General features: G+C 35.6%; 1 protein-coding gene and 1 long non-coding RNA gene across 2 annotated transcripts in view; both read right to left on the minus strand.

Annotated features, from left to right (window-relative positions):
* LOC108550820 (uncharacterized) overlaps positions 1-11,181 on the minus strand; it is a 20,298-nt gene extending 9,117 nt beyond the window's left edge. The window contains exon 1 of the mRNA XM_017904694.1: positions 10,225-11,181. Coding sequence (XP_017760183.1) covers positions 10,225-11,171 — 947 coding nt within the window. The 5' untranslated portion in view covers positions 11,172-11,181. The remainder of the gene's footprint in view (positions 1-10,224) is intronic.
* On the minus strand, positions 6,734-7,660 carry LOC108550822 (uncharacterized). Its single transcript, XR_001890444.1, has 3 exons — positions 7,626-7,660; positions 7,295-7,528; positions 6,734-6,955 (listed from the first exon to the last, which is right to left on the minus strand). It is a non-coding gene; the product is annotated as an uncharacterized LOC108550822 (long non-coding RNA).
* Positions 11,182-21,044: the final 9,863 nt, after the last annotated feature.

The raw sequence follows: 21,044 nt of genomic DNA on the forward strand, positions 1-21,044 counted from the left end.
TCTTCCGATGCTCTTCGTAACAGCTGCAGCAATCATGTCATTGCAAACGAGACTGGGAAATCAAGTTGAAGATCGAGGAAATTTAGAAAGTTATATTCGTCCTTTAAATGCTATTCTGGTGAAATTCTAGTGAAAACTGATCGAGGTTAGACGCGTCGATATTCTTGCATATGGCGCTTTTATTACTAACGTGAAGTTAGTTGATGAATTAGCATGGTAAGATAGGCAAAAGGAAAAATAAGAGAAAGCTAAAGCAAGAAACATATTTTAAAATATTTGAAATCTTTGTTGCAACGAATTGGAAAAAAAGATATGAAAGTTATGTAAGTGACATCTATATGTAATTATGCATTACTATATGTATTATACTTGCAGACAGCAAAAAGATTTCATGGACTATACAAGGAGAAGAAGAATTAGATTCGCGCTATACTGCAAACGAAAGATTTACAGCTGAAGCCCAATTATCTGTTGTATTACATATGTGGATACGTGTAGGCCGAACTTTATGATATATGAACACAGGTACAGGAAGAATAGCGTCGATACTTCGCGTGAAGAAAATGAAACTTACATACCACTCAACAGCAATTCGGCTTCACTAAAAAAGCAGGTTACTAAAGTTTAAATGATATTACATACTTACAAATAACGGCAAAGGGAAGTATTCGCGCAATAATAACTCTTATTGATATTTAATAATATTATCTAAAATACAATGACAAATGTAAATTAAAATTATACGTATATGTGAAATATACTCTAATTAAAAATTGAATTACTAATTAAGATAAACAAATAATAACATAAACTTCATTGCAACATAACATAACATAACATATTTGTACCTAACTTTTTCTATATTAGGAATATTGGAAGTATTACACTAATTCTTTTCTTAAAAGGTACTTAACAAAATTTTATCCTCTTATCGATTTACCCTACTTGAGTTAATGTTATTTTCTTAAGTATACTTTCTTTTAGTTGTATATCTACAAAACCACCACACGCTTATGTTCTCTAAAATGCATCGGGCTAACTCAACGAAGAAAAAAAGTGGCAGCTGGTAAGACTGAATAACCTCTGGAATTTTCTTCAGTTCTTAATAAGCCAGGAAGAAGGAAGGGAAGGTTTAATGATACCAAAACTGAAGGGTGGCCACGGGTCGTTTAAAAGGGTCCACGACACAACCGTTACGGCCGAGTTGCACCTGTTCCTCTTCCTAGGTTACTGCGACCGAGCCATTGTGCGCTTTTACGAGTGTTCCAGGATCGTTTCCTGACACTTGCTCATCCTTTTGCCGAAGGGTCGAGTTAGGTTAATTTTTCACTCCTGATAGTTATACAGTACGTTGTATCAGCCAGTCACATTGGCAGGTTAGATCGAAATATGGATCGCTCGTAAAGTTACTGTTTTATCGATAGAGGGAACTACATGCACATGTATCTGAATTCATTTCCCCTAATATACATGTACCGTAGCGGAGATTCTATGTAAAGTCCAGGCAATGCGCAGAATACTGCGCAACGTAGCATACTTCTTGCGATATTGTCCCTTCATTAGTGTAATTAGCAAATTTAGTTTCGTTCTCATGGAAGAAATATAAATACATGAATGATACAAAATTTAGGGTATATTCATATTTGCCTTCACTGGAATTTTATCTCTTTCAATTTTTACTTTTATTCGAAGAAAATTACGTTTCTGTTTAAACTAATACAAATTTGTATTATATAGATTTATTTGCAGTAAAATTTATTTGATATTTCAGAATTTTAGTCACTAGATAATAACTATGTTATTGTTGTAATATACAAATATATCATAAAATATGACTTTTTGAATGCTTCTAAAATTATAAAATTATTAAAATATAACATAATTACGATAATTAATGTGTGAAAGGTACAGGAAAGTATTAAAGGATAATCCAATTACCTAATAATCAATAAGAATAATATGTGAAAAATAAATAAAAATTAAAAGGTAACTTTATTCCTTGTAGGAACACTTAAGAATATTACAAAAATAAATTCCTATTAAATCATTAAAATTGGATTCTTATGAATATTCCTATACATTATCTGCGACGCAAATCCCGCTCTAAACCGTGACAGGACTCGTTTCAGTTGAACAAATAAATCAAAATTGTAGACTGTGTTATAAATAAAATTTGACTTCACGAGGTGTTGATCTCTCGTAAAAGAAGTCTTTTATATCTCAGAGACGATTCATAACGCAAAATACATTTCAAGGATTTCTTGCTTGTAGCACCCAGTGGTTAATTAAGCTTATATTTATGCTGGAACGAAATTAAAATACTGTTACATGGAAAATTAATATGCAAAATTAGGTGATTAAGACATGAATTCTTTTTGACAGACTTTTTAAAATTTACCTTTCAGTCCTTTCATTTATTGTATATATGTAGATGAGATTATATAAATTCCTGTAAAATTTTCTACATTATGAAAGTTAATTTAAATATTTTATTATATATATAAATGATTAATTTTTTAAAAGTAATTTTTTAAATAATTTTTCTCTATTTTGATTTATGTTTACGAGATAATTTCAGAATACTTAGCCTAGTAATATGAAAATTCCCAGATACCTGTCATATTAACTTTGCACGTCGCAAAATCAATAATTTTGACGATGATCAAGTTATGTTTGTATGATATCACACGTCACGAAATGTTTTGTACATCTGCAATAAAGTTATATTGCCTTTAATTAAATTTAATCAATTACTTATGTCACAAATAAAATTTGTAAACAGTTTAGTTCAAATATAAAATTGAGAATAATAATGTATCCCAAATCGAACAAAAATAAAGTTTCTAAATGACATTTTTGCTGTAGAATTATGCACAACAATAAGATTAAACCTATTTCAAAATTGATTCTTATTCAATTTACTTCTGCTTCAAAAACAATATAAACTTTAGCTGAAAAATTACTAGTAGACAATTTGCATATGATAATCCTCCTTTAAAAGAATGACAACTTCTCACCTTTCCAAATCGCGTCAAATAATTCGTCCAACTTATTTAAAAAAATCACGTAAATTCCACTAGAATTCTTTTGTCCACTGACCAATTTATCATCAGTTGGAAATACGAAAGTTATTGGTCGATAATCGGGAATTAAACGAAAAATAAATTAGGAGCATCCAGAGACACGTGAATCCTTCCTTCTTTCTCTATCTTTCTCTCTCCTTGTTCGAAAATTAAGGCGCAGTCGTGGCTCGCCAAATTTATTTCCTTTCCCCGGTGCCTCGTATCGGGGAAAAAAATTCCAGACGCCGGATTCGAAGGCGTGGAATGCCAATAGCCGCGAGAGACTCTTCTCTCTTTCTCTTGAGAGAAGACGAACGGGCGCACGCGTATGCTTGGCCGCTCTGACGCACGAAGAACCGCTCGTGAACAGAAACCAGACACGCGTGTAACGTTAAACCGGGCCGTCGATGAAAAACGAATAAGAGTTTCGCGACCGATGGGCTTTTTCAATGACAGATCGAATCGCTGGGAGTCACGGATCACTTGAAGCTACGTTACACCAGTATTTTGGGTTAGGAACACTAGAGGCGGTTTTTAACGAATCAGCCATCGATTCGACCGCCAATTTGACACGTCATCTTACGTTCGATTATTGAACTTTTCGCACAAGAGTAGGAACAATTTTAAAAATGCTTTTATAATAATCAATACTGGAATCAAGAGTAGTTTTATCAATATTGTTGCTTTAAATATATCCGTATGTATATGATACTCGTGATAAATTATTTTGAGATATATATGTTGTTTGGTTATCAAATAATCATTGAGGAGAAAATATTCGTGGTTTCTTTTCTTTCCATTGTCATATGTTTTCATATATTTTGCATTGTCTAATCAAAAGTATATATCCTCCATAAAAAAATTAATAAACAAATAAATTTTCGCTGTTTAAATGCATAACTGTGTAATTTGTTTGTACTGCGACATAATTGTTAAAATTCAACCTACAAGACCGCTAAAACATTTGAAACCATCTCAACAATCCTATTCTTCCGGTTTACCCAATTTTTCCATTCTTTTACGCTCCTGCTTTTTCCTCTAACCTAACCTCTTCGACTCATCTCGCTTCTCAACCATCATTGAATAATACACACCTTCGCCCTCCAACATTCAAGCAACAATCTATCCAAGCAATCTTCCACCGTCCATTTTTGCAATAGGTACAAATCAGATAATTGGAACTGATTTAAACGTAAGATCGCGAAGAATGCAGCGTGATTTGTACAGAAACGTGCCACCTAGTGCCAGGGGAGGGAAATTTTGCGAGGCAGCAGTCACTCTACTCAAAGTGGCTCTATTCGACAAGTCTGCTGTTCAGCGTATTCGCGTCAGAGATCCCTTATCACGGACCATTTAAGTAATGAGCCGGCACTTAGCAGCACCGCTTGTCTTTCATTCTTCTTGCGTCTCTGCGATCGCCGTCGTCGCATCGTCTTCGTCGTCACCGTCGGTGTCGCCATTGAATCCCTGTCGTATCTTGGTTTTTTTCGCCCTCTAGTCTCAGACTTGGTAGCGTTGTGAGAGAGCGACGAGCACCGGGGCTTCGAGTGACAATGAGCCAGCGAAGAGGAACGGCTGTCTACTACTGGGACCCACCATTAAAGCTCGTGCTTCTTTCGGAGCACGTCTGCACACCCCAAGGCTCCTTTCCTCCACTAACAATGCCACTTCGCAGACTTCGCAGTTATCTTCAGCTGAACGATCTTCGACTAAGGCTAGATACTGGTGTGCACAAAGAGATGCTGACCGAGAGCCCTCTTGATTTTAGTCTTTCCTTGGTAGTTGACTCTGATGGTACAGATTATTGACTGAGCAAATAACTTTAGAACAGCGAGGAAATTGTTGACATACTTGATTATTTGAGAATATATTATCAAATTTCAGGTATTTCGCCTATTAAATTCCGAAATTGAAGCTGAAATTATTAATACTTTTGATAAATCTAAGGTAAGATTGTTTATTTCTAAATACTCTATTTATAAATAATCTTAATCATTGGGTTAGGTTAGATTAGATTAGGGCTAGGTTAATTTTTCAATTTTACGTTACAAAATATTTATGCATTCTTCTTTATGCAAAAACACGTTTCAGTTCACGGGTACAGCAAAATTTTGAATTATCCGAGAGCGAACCAAGAAAGAAGCCGACGTACAAAAAGGAAAGAAAGAAGAAAGGTAGGAAAGGCATACAGTAGCACTGCAATTTTAATAGTTCTCCAGCGTTGCTTCTGGGCACAATGCGATGGTATATACTGCGGCAGCATTTTGTAGGCAACTGTAAACGTTATACGATGATAACGTCGCTTTAAAAATAAAGGCGTCACGGTTCGGTCGATAGTCCGCGAGTTATCGGTATCCTTGGTTAGGCTCATTACTCGAAAAAGAAGGAAAAGAGGATAGCCGACCACATAAAAAGGTACAGTTTCGTCATTCCCTAACGGATATTCTTATACTGGCAGATGCGGTTAATCGAAGCAATGATTCCAACGTAAATTGTCCCCTTCTCTTTGTATTCTCGGTTAACCAATACCTCGGCGAATCGCTGGAAATTTACAATTGGGACCCGGTGACCTGGAAATTCTCAGCCCCAAATGCTTGTTTGGCGAACGAATCTACTTTGATCGGTGTTTATGTTATCAATGTTTATAATTAGATATTGATATGTTAATGTTTCCATAGAGAACATGGTCGTTAGGTGCAACATAACATAAAAGACTAAATAAGCAAATATGGTTATAAAGTAAAATTTGTATACTGAAGAAAGTATATTAAGAAGTATAGAAAATTTGGACAAAATGAAATATTGCTTTTTACATATCGTTAGTAGGCAGTATTGTGTATTTGTAAAACTAGTTGTTGAGGTTAAGTTGGTGATGTAAAGTCTTGGGAATTTTTTAAAGTAGTTTTAAGTAGTACTTTTTTAATTATTTAATTTATCATTGTACTATGTTATCATTATTATACAATTATTACGATTTTTTCCTCAAAAGCGTTACGATCGCTAGATAGGCAGCGAAAATGAAAATGTACCGGAGCAATGCAAACTGTATCCCACGATATGAAAAAGAGATAAAGCAGGCCTGTCTATTACATTGGTGATAACGAGGGAACCGAAAGAAAAATCGTTTCAACACTACTCGAATATTCGTGATAACTGAAATCCACTTCAGAAGAAGATACATATATGTATATATGTCACAATTCTTATATATTTAATAGCAATCTTTCTGTATAATTCATATTTTATGTAACGTATTATCTATTTCTTTTTCCAACAAAATTTTCTACTGAAAATTAAAAAGCTTACTTTTCTTCTATAAAGTCTACGAAATTAATAAAAATATAACGTGTCATCATTTTTGTTACAATAAAAATATATTGGGTATTCCAAAATTCACGAAGAAGAAGAAAACACAGGTTTTTAATTCAAAATTATAAATATTGCTCAACAATGAGCAATAGCTTCCATTTTTTATAACCCTGAACTGTCAGCTGTCATGCTGTCTTTCTTTTTTGTTGACAACACTTTATAGCACAAATGGCGCAAAATTCAAATCTTGCGTGAATTTTGGGACACCATATATATACATCAAAATATATTGTTAAAAAGTATTTCTAACTGTACCAATCTTTAATCTGAATACATATCCAAGCAAAGAATTCTCTCCCCGTTCACAAAACTCATTCTATGCTAATTTGATTATCTGAAATCGTAGTGCACGACTTCTTTGAAGATCGACAGTTAATTTTGCTCGTGCCCAACCTTCATTACTCTCTTCTTCTGTGTTACTTGTTTTTAAAACAAATGTTACGAGTCCTCCTTGTAGTTGCATACATTACAATGCCCATTTCATGAACGTTTTGAACAGCTTCAACAAATCTTTTTCCAATGATCTGCCAACCAGACAAGCAACGCAAATAAATACCTCAAATAAATTAACTTAAAATATTTGCACAGTGTTATAGTATTTTTAGTATTTTCTGAAATTTTTTTAAAGTATAAGATATACTATCGTCCAAATTTTGTAATTTTCAATATTTTTAAAATTTTCTTAAATCACGGAACAACGTTCTTCCTGAAATAACAAGCACTTTTAAAAACTCATAATGTAATTTAATATTCGATATTAAAAAGAACAGTACAGATATGATTTTTATGCCATGAAATCGAAATGATGATCATGTTTAAAAATGTTGTACATAACCTCCTATAAGTAGAAATCATTATTCTACCTCTCTCATTGATACATTCCTCGTGTCCATTATTTTCGTCACTTGGTCCTTTCAATTTCTGCTGACTATGTACAGAATGTTCCATTATTAGTGGTATAATCAAAGTAAAAATGAAGCTACCTCTGCGCATGTCCAAGCAGATAGGAGCGTAAGATCATCTGGGCAGGCCCCACTACTCTACAGTTTTATATACAATTTGTGGTAAGCATGTTATCCTCCCATTCATTTCATTCACTGCAACCATAAAAGTTTCATTTTACGATTCATTTGCAAACTTTTTATTTTAGCTTTTCAATTTACGTATTTTTTTTTTTTGTATAAAAGCGCATACACTTTTCCATCACAGAGGCAATCATGGACTATATGTATGTATGGATAAAAGCAGACGAGATTCGAACAAAACCTGGTTATGCGATAATATTCACCAGAGAACTTCATTACACGGTACTATTTGCAACAAAACCTAGTCACATGGTAACATTCACGAGAAAGACATGGTCACACGGCAACACTTGCAAGAAACTTCTATGTACCAATCAAACAGCATCTCAAACACTTTAAGAAACAAAGATCTTTCCATCTGCCAAAGAGTATATCACTTTCCCACGCGAATCAACCTGCCACGCGATAAAGGACCGGCAGTGGGAAAAAAGAATAAACAAAAAGAGCAGAATTAAACAACCGGAGAGAAAACTCAAAACACCGTGTCCGTCGAGAGTAATCACAGTGATTCGGCCGACGATTTCGGCCAATCTGCATAACTTAACGCGCCTTTCCATTCACTGGTAATTAGAGTCGGCGATGCTTACTTTGTCTCGGTCGGTAACGAAAAAAACCGATTGACCACCGATAAGGGAACCTCGGAACAGAACCCCAGATCGCATCTCGGTAGCATGTATCGTCTTTAACGAGCTTTATTTTCTCTTTCGAGTTGCGTGTCTCGAAAGACGAGCATATCTATATTCCCTTTGTGCCTTCAACTGTGTGTATTCGATCATTTTTGCAAGTATATGTACCGAGTTTGCTGGGAAAATTATTAAGCAAAGGTGGGTAGACTGGCAAAAAGAGAAAAATGCATAATACACACACGCAGACGCATGCGTAACAGACATAACCTCTCTGAAACACCCTGTACTGTTATCAAATTGCAGGGTTATGGCTTTACATTATATTTATTCAATAAAAATTCACGCAGATAATCGAAAGTTTCTAATTCTTCTACTTATTTGATTTTTCATGTAATGTTATTTAAATAATCGTAATAAGTGAAATAGGAGGATAAAAGTTATAGAAGAATTTACAAGTTATCCTGGTAAATACAGAGACGTGACATTTAGAAGATTGGTGCAACTGAATGAAAAGTTAAGGAAGTAACATTGAAAATTGTTCATCAGTCTCTTAACAGTTAAAAGAGGATTACATTTTAGTATTACTTAAACACTTAATATACCAATATTCATAGAAAATTCAAGCCAAAAATTTCTAATATATCCTATTTTAAATATGTTTCATACTTCAATGTGACGGCGTAATATCTCCAATAATAAAAAATGAAAAACATGAAAGTCAATTAATTATGGAAATATCATTAGTCGCTTATAAGGTTTTATAGAAAATTTTCTCTACATTTATGTATAATATTCGAGGAAAAAGCGAAGGCATAATTTCAATCTACAAGGTTCACGTCAGGAAATGTACGTATTACACATTGTATTATGACTACAGATGCGTGTGTGATCTGTAAAAACGGGACATGCGGTCGATGAACGTGTACACGTCGACTACAGGACATGAATTTTTGCGTTTCGTCCTTCAGGCCGCGTGAGAAGAAACACTAGACAGGCCTCTGATATATCGCACGGGATACAGGACACCGCATTTGTTCCAGACGCACATGGATAGGCCACGCATGAACGAATGGGAACTCATATTCCGGCACAAGGATAATCTTGATTGAGAATGTCGCTAGGGACGCGAGATTATAGAAATTAATGGTAATCGTCGTTCGACCGCAAATCCTACGTATTCTTCCTCTATTTTTTCTCGAGCTACTGGTAAATGTCTGGATTGTGGCACACGATTCCTTCTGGCGAATAAGGTTATGTTTTTTGCTCGCTTTCGCGAAGCTAATGCTAAAATTGCAAAAAAGCGATTTAGTACTCTGATTTAACTTATATTGTACGGTGTACTAAACCATAGCATTTGTATTTTAACGTATTTACTTTGTGTCAGCTTATTCGGTTGTGATGATTTAACGCAATTGAACGTCGATGACGCAACAGTGTGTCGTAATATCCTTTGATCAAAGACCGATGACAGTCAGGTACATTATGCGTTTAGCACAACAAATGATGCATTGGTACATCTGTTAACGATTAAATAAAACATTCAGGTGAGCACGAAAGAGATAATATGATAGACGTGTCGATTCTTGTACGTATTTATGACAGGAATTTTCGCGGGAGTTGTTCACACCGGCTGCGCATCATTCTGCGCAGCAGTGGCAAGCGTGTGGTCCATCAGAATGAAAGGGAGTGGGGGAAGAAGCCTCGTCCCCGCTGCTTACATTACTGTAACGAAGACTGAATGGAGAAATCTCTCTAAATCACAGAGGTAATTTGAAAGCATTGTACTGATTTTTTCACCATACTGTCTTAACAATCTTACTCCATATATGCCTTTTAAATATTTTGAGCATTTGACAATATGATTTAATATCGTATTAGTTTTCATAAATTACAATGAAATAAATATCAACACTGGCGACTTTATATTAATACACCAAATGAAAGAACAGCCATGTATTAAAACACAGACATTTTTCATTAACAGATAAGAGTACCTACATTGAATTTTTCAATTTGAAGCAATGCAACGATACAAGTACGTGACGCGTGTACCTCGCAAGAATAAACAATATCGCTACTCACCAGTGTCCTTGATATGAAGTCTTGACGAGCTTCACGGTGAAGAGGAACTGTATAGCGCAAACGAGAAGACAACAGAGATTGAGAGAGAGGGCAAGGGCGCACAGCGCCAACGTCACTTCGTACACGATCCTGTATTCCTCTGGGCTGATCAGGCTACTCGGCGTCACCGTTAATGGTGAAATCTTCAGCAAGAAGATCAACGAGAGTAGCGCCAACAACAACGACACTAGACACAACAAACCCAAACTGGTTAACGTCTCTTTCGCTCCGGCCTCATGGTCCTTGTGATTCCTCGACAGGGACGAAGACCAGGAAGCATTCAACGGAAATGCCGTGGAACCGGCTCCCGTTAACTGTCCCCCAGTAGTCGTACCCTGGAAACCAGGTGCAGGTGAGGGAGTTGTCTGACTGGGTAACCTGGACAGTCTCGAAATATCGAAGCCTCCATTCGCTTTGGGTCTACTGTCTTGATGCAACGGCGCCTGGGACACCACCGTATGCCCCAAAGTCGTCGACACGTTATTATTATTGTTATTATTGTTCCCACCACCGACAGGACTGACGCTGTTCACCGAATGCTTCGACGTGGATAACGTGGACAAGTTAAGAGCGTGCGAGTGATTCAATCTCTGGGAAAGATTATTCACACTCAACTGAGAATGATTTAGAGGGTGTCTATGAGTCGATGATGGCGTCGTAGCGGCCTGATACGCGTTGGCCCTCTGGTGGACCACCGAGTCATAAACGTCAACTCCCCGTCCTTGGCTCCCTGTTCCACGAACGTTGCTGCTTTGGTTGTAATGGTGGTGTTGTTGATCCTGCTGATGATTGGAATGATGGTGATGATGGTGGCCGCCGTGCAACGAGCCCGAATTCGCCTGGTAGTCATTGTGCTGGTGCCTGGAGCCCGCTGACGACGGTTGCCCCGTCAGGATATGCTTGAGCATTACTCCACGCTGGATTGCTGGTAGGAAGATTGCGCCTCTTCCGGCTCCTCTACATGATGCTACACGGACTCGTTTCCGGGGACGCTTCCGACGTTCGGGTCTTCTTTTTTGAAGAATTTTTCTTCTTAAATTAGCGATCGTTAAATACCCTTGGATCTCCTTCGCGAATTTCTTGTTTGTTTCTTGAATTTCCTTTTTCGCGAATCTTTCGACACAGGATTAGGTTCCTGGGCTTAGGGAGTTGCTACACGCCAGCTCCACCATGGCGACATTTACTAAGGAGCCTACATAGCCACCTCTCTGCTTACCCCTTGGGTCAGTTCTTTAGCTGAAACTCTTCGTGTTGAGGCACGAGAATAGGGACCATCGTCTGCGAAGGCATGATTATTTTATTTTCTACTTCGACGAGTACTATTTTACTCGATTCCTCTTACTAAGTCGTAAGTAGAAAAACGTTATATTTAAATAGGTACTTGGTTCCAATATTTGCCTTATTATGGTCCTCCGATTAAGTTCTTAGGGTGTATTCAATTAGATATTTATAAACATTCTTTCCGCCTATTTCTTCGACATCCTGCCTACATCGTTAATGCGTTCACCACTTCAACTTCCATCAACAACCCGCAAAAACCGAGACCCGCGTTCTTCAGGAGGAACGCATCGGAAGCAGCATCGGTACATGAATAATTACACTGAGTATACAGGTTCTTCCTTGGACTGTCCAATGGGACTCGTCTCCACCTTCCAGAGTTCGTTTACGCCTTTAAAGAGCAAGGATACCGAGAAAAGTATCATTAGGAGGCAATTCAATCCGGCTTATCCAGGTATTCCTTTTCCTAGCCATTCGTTTCCTCTTTCAAAAATGACCGGTTGGTTGTTTATTTCTTTCTTTTCCCTTCTCTTTTTTCTTTCTTTTTTTCTGATGTTCGCGAATTTTTTTAATCCACACGATTTCGAATTTTTAGCATTCGATTTTCTGCTCCACGTCGTTAAGAAAGAGGAATGAGAGCACAGGAAGCGTGGTCGGCATGAGCATGATTAGATCCGGTCTGCCCAATGACCTTGCCAGGGAGAATAGCGGTTCGTTAAGGTGGTTGCAGCCTTGGTTTGCTTCTGTGTCGATTTCCAGCGAACTCGTCAGCCGGCATGGCTTCCGAGATGCTCCCCCTGGAACAGGTAGATGGGAAATAATTAATGGACTGTTCGGCTATACGTGGATGAGAGATTGACCGTAAAAAGAAATAGACAGATACGGGTTAGAAAATATAATCCGAACCCTTTTCGGTATCGTCTGGAAATCTTACTTTTGTGGATCGAGCAGAGGACTCGTGTGAAATTCTGATCGGGATTATGGTAAATTAGATTCCATCAATTTCTAGTTACAGCGACTTTTATCGCACATGGCGAGATCGTAAATTTAATTTGGCGTGAAGCGTTTAGTCTGGACGAATCAATTGATAGAAATCTGGTAAGATGAGCACCTAAAGTTTCGCTCAAACTTCTCGAAATAAATGTTTGCTGTGTTAAACAGGTATGCTATCTAATTGGAAGTTAATATTCAGCTTCCCAGAAGCAACTGTATGTCTTCAGTATCTGCGGAAAAATCTGGATGCAGTTAGTTCGATTAGTTTGGAAGATCTAGGATGAAAATGTGTTATGCAAGGAGCAACTAAAAATAGAGGAAGAATTAAATTATGCATGTAACACGTATGTTCTTATATTATTTATAACAGTTTTAAATATTCTGAATCATAAAAGGAAGGAACTTTCTCGTGATTGGTTATTTCAGTGAACACTTGACGGGTTAATTATACCCAAAAGATTCAACCAAGCTTCTTCTTTAAAGCTATTTATATAGTATGGCACGTGGCCATGGACAAGGCTGTTTTCAAAAAAAATTTTGGCGAATGGTTTATTTCCTCTTTCACTTTTTCGTGTTCCTTAACATATTCCACTGTCCTCGCACGTATACTTATAGGCTTTTTGCTAGTATTAATTTTAGCCAGCCGGAATTGAAATAACTGCATTTTTAGAATTCCTCAAAATCAAGGCATCTAATCAATGACTAACTTTTTCTACTCAAAATAAATTTCTATCCCTGTTTCATGGAGTCAATCAGTTTTGCAAATGAATGGTTTACACGATACAAGGAGTGTCCCGAAATCTACGTAAAAAGTAATTTTCATAGAAAACACAGGCTTTTAATTAAAAATTGCAAATTTTGTATTGATTGATTTTCGCAAAATGTGGGAGATTTTTAATATATCATATATTCTCTTTAATTATTTAGTCCTAGTCTAGAGTCAACGTGTAATACATTAACTGCTTAATAATTTCAGGTTTTTTATGGGAAACGTGTAGACGAAGAACACATGAACATCATAAAAGACAAAACACCGTTAAAATTACATTTCGATCCGTGCATCACGTGCTATTCGAGCAAAACAGGAGAATCAATGAGCGGCTATAAAACGAGGCAAGACCTCGCGATAAAGAAAAAGTTGCTTATCCGAATTATAGCACTGCGGGAATACAAAAGACTCGTTCACCAGGCTACTTCCTCAAGCAGCCGAGCGGTATATTTTCCGGTCGTTAACTTCCACGTAATGGGATATTAAAGAGCACGGACACAACGCGGTAATTTTTCAGCTGTTCGTTATCAAATTACAGCATTTGCTACAAACGACAAAACTGTAACAGTTCGTGTCTGTGCTTCGCATTAACCGTGGCGGACGCTGCCTTGTCTACGTTTTTCACTTCCTCGTCATGGAAACCGGGAAAAGGTGACTTACAATACAGTGTTTAATTGTACTTCCTGCAGCTCTTCCTTAAAGCATTACTTATCGTGCTTCTTAGAACGTGCCAATGTTAACGATACTCGAAACTAGGTCATTTTTATTATTTTTATCGTACATTTTTAATCGCATAGCGTTATTTTATTGGATTGTATATAGAATTTCAATCCATGGTATAATTATAGCTAACGCGATATTGTTAATTTTAAAAATATTTTAAGAATAAAATTAAGCAGGAAAAGGAAATCCTAGTTATAAATATTTTCTTTAGGAAATGTTTATTCGTCATTAATATTCAATTTTTATTATAAAGTTAAGTTATAAAAATTATGAAAATTATAGAAATTAGGATTGTAAAAATTATATTATGTAACGAAGATTGTACAACAGAATAATAAAACCGTGTAAAGACTATGAGGATTATGGTGTACAATAAAATCTATAAACTCGAGAATAGTTTTGAAACTTTAGCATGTTCTAGGAAGAAGGTATATAACGTAGCCCATTGAAATTGTATCACTTCTTTTTTCAAGCTATAATTAGAAAATACATTAAAAATAATAATAATGATAATAATTCTATAAAATTACAGCATCGATTGTCAGCAATTAGCAAACTCTGGTGAAATCAAATATTCGTCAATGTGATCTTATTTCTGCGTGAAACTAATTAACAAATTTATCGCGTGCACGTGTACTTGGTTTCGAGATAAACGTGATAAATTTTCGAAAAAGATTAGATTTTCAACACCTAACTTAATTCCAATGACTCATAAACCTCCCATACTGTCCAACACCTGAAGTCCATCCTTTACAATGTCACGATCTCCAATTTATTAAAATTACATCTTGCCTGTTGCACCGACTTTCTTTAAAGGTTCCCGCGGCAGGTTGAACACGCATCAAGTATCCCCCCACCCCGACCGCCCTTTCTCTTTCTGCCGGCCGAGAGAGCGGGAACGCGCAAAACGCGCGGATCACGCGAGCGCTTCACGATCTGCGAAACATCACGTGAAAATCACCGATCCGATCTCCGTGTACGCGGTGCACCGTGGGGGTAACGATTAAATCGACAGGATATACTTTATTGGCTATTCCGTTATTACAGGCCATAGCTGCGGGGAAATAGTCATTATGGATCGATGAACTCCATTGTAACAACGCGCCTTCGGATTGCATCGGAAACGCTTCTGTTTTGCGTTCACAATCTAACCTATCATCGTCTGTTTAGGATACAACAGTGGCGCGAGAAATGCATATGTTATTATGATTTCGAGGATAATAGATTGTAACAGATGTGAAGTGACATCACAAAGGGAAGGATACGGTTTGTTTACGTTCGAGTTATGTGGAGTTTTTTTAGGTTAGAATATATACAGGTAAGAGTAATGTTTTGGCTAATGAGTTACGAGATTTTTTCAGATTAGGTCTGAATTAAATTTATAGAAGTTTTCTGTATATGTAAGATAGTCAAAAATGACGTGGTTTATAGAAATTGTGAAGAAATATGACGATGGAAATTATTTAATGATTGATATGCTTTTTTTTCTATACCCTATAGGTCATCATGGAGAGCATATTGATTTATAAATAAAACTCTAAGCGTTTTCTAAAAACTGTGAAGATATGGTAAAAATTAAGATTAATGATTATAAGAAGAATTTGCGAGGAATTAAAGCAAGAATACATTAAAGGTGATTAATTTAATTTCATTAATTAATGAAATTTTTAATTTTATAACGATAAGATCAGAAGTATGTAGAAAAATACAATTAAAGCAATATAAATGTACTTAGCAATTACTAAGTGTTTAAAAATGAAAACTCCACGATTATTATACAAGTGTAATATTGAAATTAATATCATTTCTTAAATCTCTTATGTTCCTATTATTTTTGAAATTCATATAGAACTGTTTAAATAATTTATAAAAGCACGAAGATGAAATTAATTAATTAACAACTGCCTCACAATCCCATCTTTCAATTTGTATTTCCTTTTCCTAAAGCAAGGAGTGTTCATTTTCAAAAACGACAAGAAGTAAATTCCTGAAGTTCCATAATTCTTTATCTTTTCTAAATCATTCTTCGATTTTCCAGTTACACTCCAATTATTCCATCCTAAAAGGCAAGCAATCCGCTCAAGGGCTAGACATAGTTCCCCGAGTGGTTCTCTTTAATACCGTTACAACTCGGCTGAAGGCTCGCAACGCTCGAGTTGAGACGCGTCTCAGTCATACGAATCAGAAGATCGGAGTTATTTTCTCGTCTAAGATCGATCAATGAAAACGCTGCACGCGAATCCCGATGAAATATTAATGTTCTTCGAAGCCAGCAAGCAATAACGTAACAGCCGGTTCTGTTACTTATTTTCGAACTGATGGACTACTCTTTCACCTAAAGCTATTTACTTGCTATATATACAGTGATCCAGCAGTAATATTCAAGAATTTCCATAACTGCTCTACATACGAAACTCAAGGAAGAAGAATATATGCCAATAATTTATCGATGAGGTCATTATGCTTGTTATTGTACATAGACTATAGAATACTCTTTCAATTATTGACAAGAAGCTACTGGCTGCCAAATACTGAGCTGGTTGCTAATCATTTACAATCGACTACTAACTATTATTATTATTGTATATATTATTATATAATAGTACTAGTTAATTATTTATTGCTTACTTTTTTAGTAACGATACTTGGTTCATCTACGATTCAAGATGGTTGTATTGGTGAGAAACTGAAGGTCTATAGATTTATGTCTCTTCTGAAACACTTTCACTTGCTATCGAGTTCACTAATTACTCGATGCTTTTTCGTTAGTTTAAATCATGTCCGAACTTATTACCCGGATTTACTAATCTTTTTTACGAATAAACGTAGAATTTTAGGAAAATTCTATCTATAAGTGACAGCATTTTCAATTCAACAAACCTTTGGACAAAAGAATTTTTAATTAAAACGATTGATAGATATTCTTTTAAACATCAAAACACCTTACTGTACATACACAGAAAGGCTTAAAGAATTATAATAAAATTCTTCAATGCTGTAACTATCAATTTATAACCTATACTTAAATATTGTATATATAATAGTAATCTTAACTAAAAATCTTAAACTAACCATCTTGAAATGTTTAGTAGTTCCAGTGTTAAATAAATACTTACATCGATCTTATCGTATCGTTCCTATGCTTATCTCATTTTGTCAGAAAAAAATGTTCTTATACTACTTTCCCACTGAACCTCTCGAATATTCACACACTATTTCAATCACGATCGACATGTAGGGTATGGCTATATCTTTCGCTAGGGTCTTTTATCCTGACGATAGACACCGAAGGTTCCTCGTTCAGTAATTTCTTCTTCACTCGAACGACGCAAGTTGATAACGTAACACCTATGCTCGGATAAAAACGATCGAACTCGATGGACGTGTGAAAAAGATAGTGCCCTGGTTGATACATAACAGCCAAATATCGTTATCGTTGCTAGGGAGATAAACACGAGCATAGGTTAATTAGGATTTACCATGTCATGAGTATTCTGCCATTCTATACTTCTTTATATACAGTTACTCACAAAATTGACAATTTATGTGGTGAAAATTGGCGGGAAAATGAATTAAATCCTTCATATTTGACAGTGAGAATACAGTATAGATTTATTAGTACAGTTTAACAGACAATCGACAAAAGAAAAACAACATTGTGTTAAACTGTACTAATAAAAATATACTGTGTTTTCACTTTTAAATATGCATGATTTAATTCATTTTCCTGTCAATTTTCACTACCAACATAAGTGTATGCTTAATTTTGTAAGCAACTGTATTCGAAGATCGGTTACTTTTATTGCAGGAGAAAGTATACTACGTAGTATGTAGGGAATTTCAATAAATTGATTGGTTGCGATATATGGACGTAGGTTATTTGATTAGGTAGAAAAAAATCGATACGTGACGTGGCAATTAGTGATTATAGTTGACTAGCAATAATTACAGAAACTCAAAATAATTACTGATATTACAGATTCGCTTATGGATTTCTGTCAATTAAAAGAAATAACGCTAAAAAACAGTATTCGATTAATTTTTTAAATGATTTTTATGTTATACTTTTATATCGATTATTTTCTTATTAATTTAATAGTTATTTACTATAAATCCTGTGACCAAATAAAAATGAATGTCGATGAACCTGTGGTTGCTAGTATAATATCAGTATAAATGGAATATTTTCTCTTGAGATAGAATTTTATTCTTCAAAATACTTCTAGTATTCCCTTAAAAGCTTCTTTTATCAACTGAAATAAAAAATATGAAAAATAATATTTAGTTTTAACGAAACTTAGCTTTTATATATATACAATAATTCCTTGATGTTTTTCTTGAAATTAATAATTTTTTATTACAATATTATTAATAGTAATAATATCATCAAAAATTTGTTAAGATGAGAACAAGTATTATATGTATAACAAGGTTAACAAAGACCAACTATTTAGTTTCTTCATATTTCTTCCATAGTCAACCATTAACATCATAAACATCATTAAACATCATTTCCATCATAATTAAGCTTTTTCTCGGTCCAACAAACTGCATATCTCGAAAAAGCATATCCAAGTTTCATAACCTCAATCACATAGAGCGTACCTAATAAATGTCAATAGATATCAATGAAACAAAATAATACAAGAAGCAGAAAAAACAACTGAAAAATATCTACCTAATTATCATTTAAATTTTTTGCATTCCTGATACGAAATACAAAATATATAATTCATAGTTCATATACAATCGATCTGAATAATTATATTCACCTTTTGCACTCGAGACACCTTCAGTTACCGTTCAATAAAATTTTGAAGAACAATATTAATTAATATATCAAATTTAAGACAATGCAACAAGGTATCAAAATCAAATAATTTAACGTGTTAATTATTGCACGATTTCTTATTTACCGTTTGAAAAAAAATCTTTAAATTTCCACTCTTCTCTAGCCGAAAAATCCTCGAGTGCTTTTAAGGTTAACACGAAATTCACATCGAGCAATCCAAGTTTCTCTCGTACTGTACCAACAAAAGGATTAAACAACGAGTTTCAATCTTCGTCGCGTCTTCTTTTATCTAAATCCTTCGTGTCGACTCGTTAACGCGGTAAACATTATCGGAGGCGTCTCTCATCACCGCCTGCCTTGATTTCGAATTTTCACGGAGTAACTCGATTCGATCCCGCAAATACCCCCACCATCGCATCCTCTCTCTCCGTACTCTGCGCCACGATGTTCCAGATAACGTGGCACGATCCTGAACTACAGGCTCGGGCTGGGAGAGGTGGCACGCGGAGAGAGAATCTACAGAAGAAAGAGAGAAAGAGACAGAGTAGAGGCCGTTGTCAATAGCCAGACTTGACTCATAGAAACGGGTTCCGCTCGCATTCCGGACGTCCAGCCTCCGCTGGTCACACTGCCTTCGTCCAAGCTCAGGACACATTCTCTTCTTCTCGTATATGGACGTGTGTAAATGTGTAGAATGCGCGTATACACGCGCCACCGCGACGAGGATCGCGCGATTCCACGCTTTTATTCGATACCGGGGGAACACCTGTGTGGTGTGCTGGCTCCGTGGGAGCAGAGGAGGATACAGCGCAGATTTACGAACCGGACGCGAGGTCACGCGGTAATGGGATCGATTTCCAGTGATTTTTGACTAAGTTCAGAAGTGTAATGGACCTCTAAGCCTAATTAGTGTTGACACCGTATTTTACCGTTCTCGTTGCTGTTATTGTTACCTATATCGGACAATGTAAGTAACAGAGACACGCAAATAATAGAAATAATAAAGTCGCGTGAAGAGATTCGGCTTTATACGTGGCTACTGGTAAGACATAACCTAAAACACGTACAATGAAGTGTGGTATCTATAGAACTATATATTTTCATATGGATCGAGAGGTAATTTCTAATACAATTGTATATTTCCAATATGTGTGAAACAGTAAAATAAAATTAAGATTCTTGTAATTTTTTTCGAAATACTTATTAACCTTTTGATTCTATAATATTAGGTACAAGCTAAAGGATTCGATATTCAATCGATAATCAAGCGTATGTGTTATACATTATTAAGTAATAAAACCAAACCGGTGTGATCTTTCGTCCAAAAGTAACTAGGAAAATAAGAAATAAACTTTTATTTTATACTGTATTATTTATTTGGAAAATTGATTTTAAAAATTGGTAAGGTACACGTAATATTCTGTTATTAATCATTATTTGTATTAATTTAATCTTTTAATTTCCAACGTCATTCCTATACAGTTCCTGCACAATATCGCTCCATCATATAATGGAATTAACCCTTTGCACTACAATGACAAGTCTTCGAATGACAAATTCTTTATATCAAATTTCGAGATCATAAGCTATACTCACGCGACCATAATTATATTTCACACGTCTTAACACGCATAGAATTCTTAGAATTTCTCAAATTTTTATCCAATCTTATCGTACATGGAATAGGTAATTATACTGTAATTATACTGTAATTAATAATTATGATATATACTTGGTAATTAAAATTAGATACTACTTCGATATATAATTTTTCGTAATTAAATCGTAGTGCAAGGGGTTCAGTATCATAACAAGTGGATGTAACATTAAGAGAATTTCTCAAAAATACTTCACAATCTAAGTTTTCATATTTCCGACTATCGATTCACTGAAAAATCTTTCGGATCCCCCAGGTAATAATATTCAAAGTTCAATTCCAATACCGACTAACCCGTTCGAAACCAGGAAGAGAGAATCGGATGAATCCCGACCGTGGTTATCCTCCGAGTGCGACTATAACATGGCGAAAAAGGAAACCTGTTCTTTAAAGGCTTTTGTGAATCATCCGAATAAATTTCGACGAAAATATCAAACGGCATAGAAGAAGTGGAGGAGCTCGTATAATTTGAAGAGAAACGACAGGTTCCCGTGTGGATCCGCTTGATTTACCGATCGACTTTCAATCCTTCAGCCTCGCGCACCCTGGTCGGCGTCTCTTTAACTAAC

This window comes from Eufriesea mexicana, unplaced genomic scaffold (assembly GCF_001483705.2).
Source record: "Eufriesea mexicana isolate 0111107269 unplaced genomic scaffold, ASM148370v2 scaffold2977, whole genome shotgun sequence".
Classification (NCBI taxonomy): domain Eukaryota; kingdom Metazoa; phylum Arthropoda; class Insecta; order Hymenoptera; family Apidae; genus Eufriesea; species Eufriesea mexicana.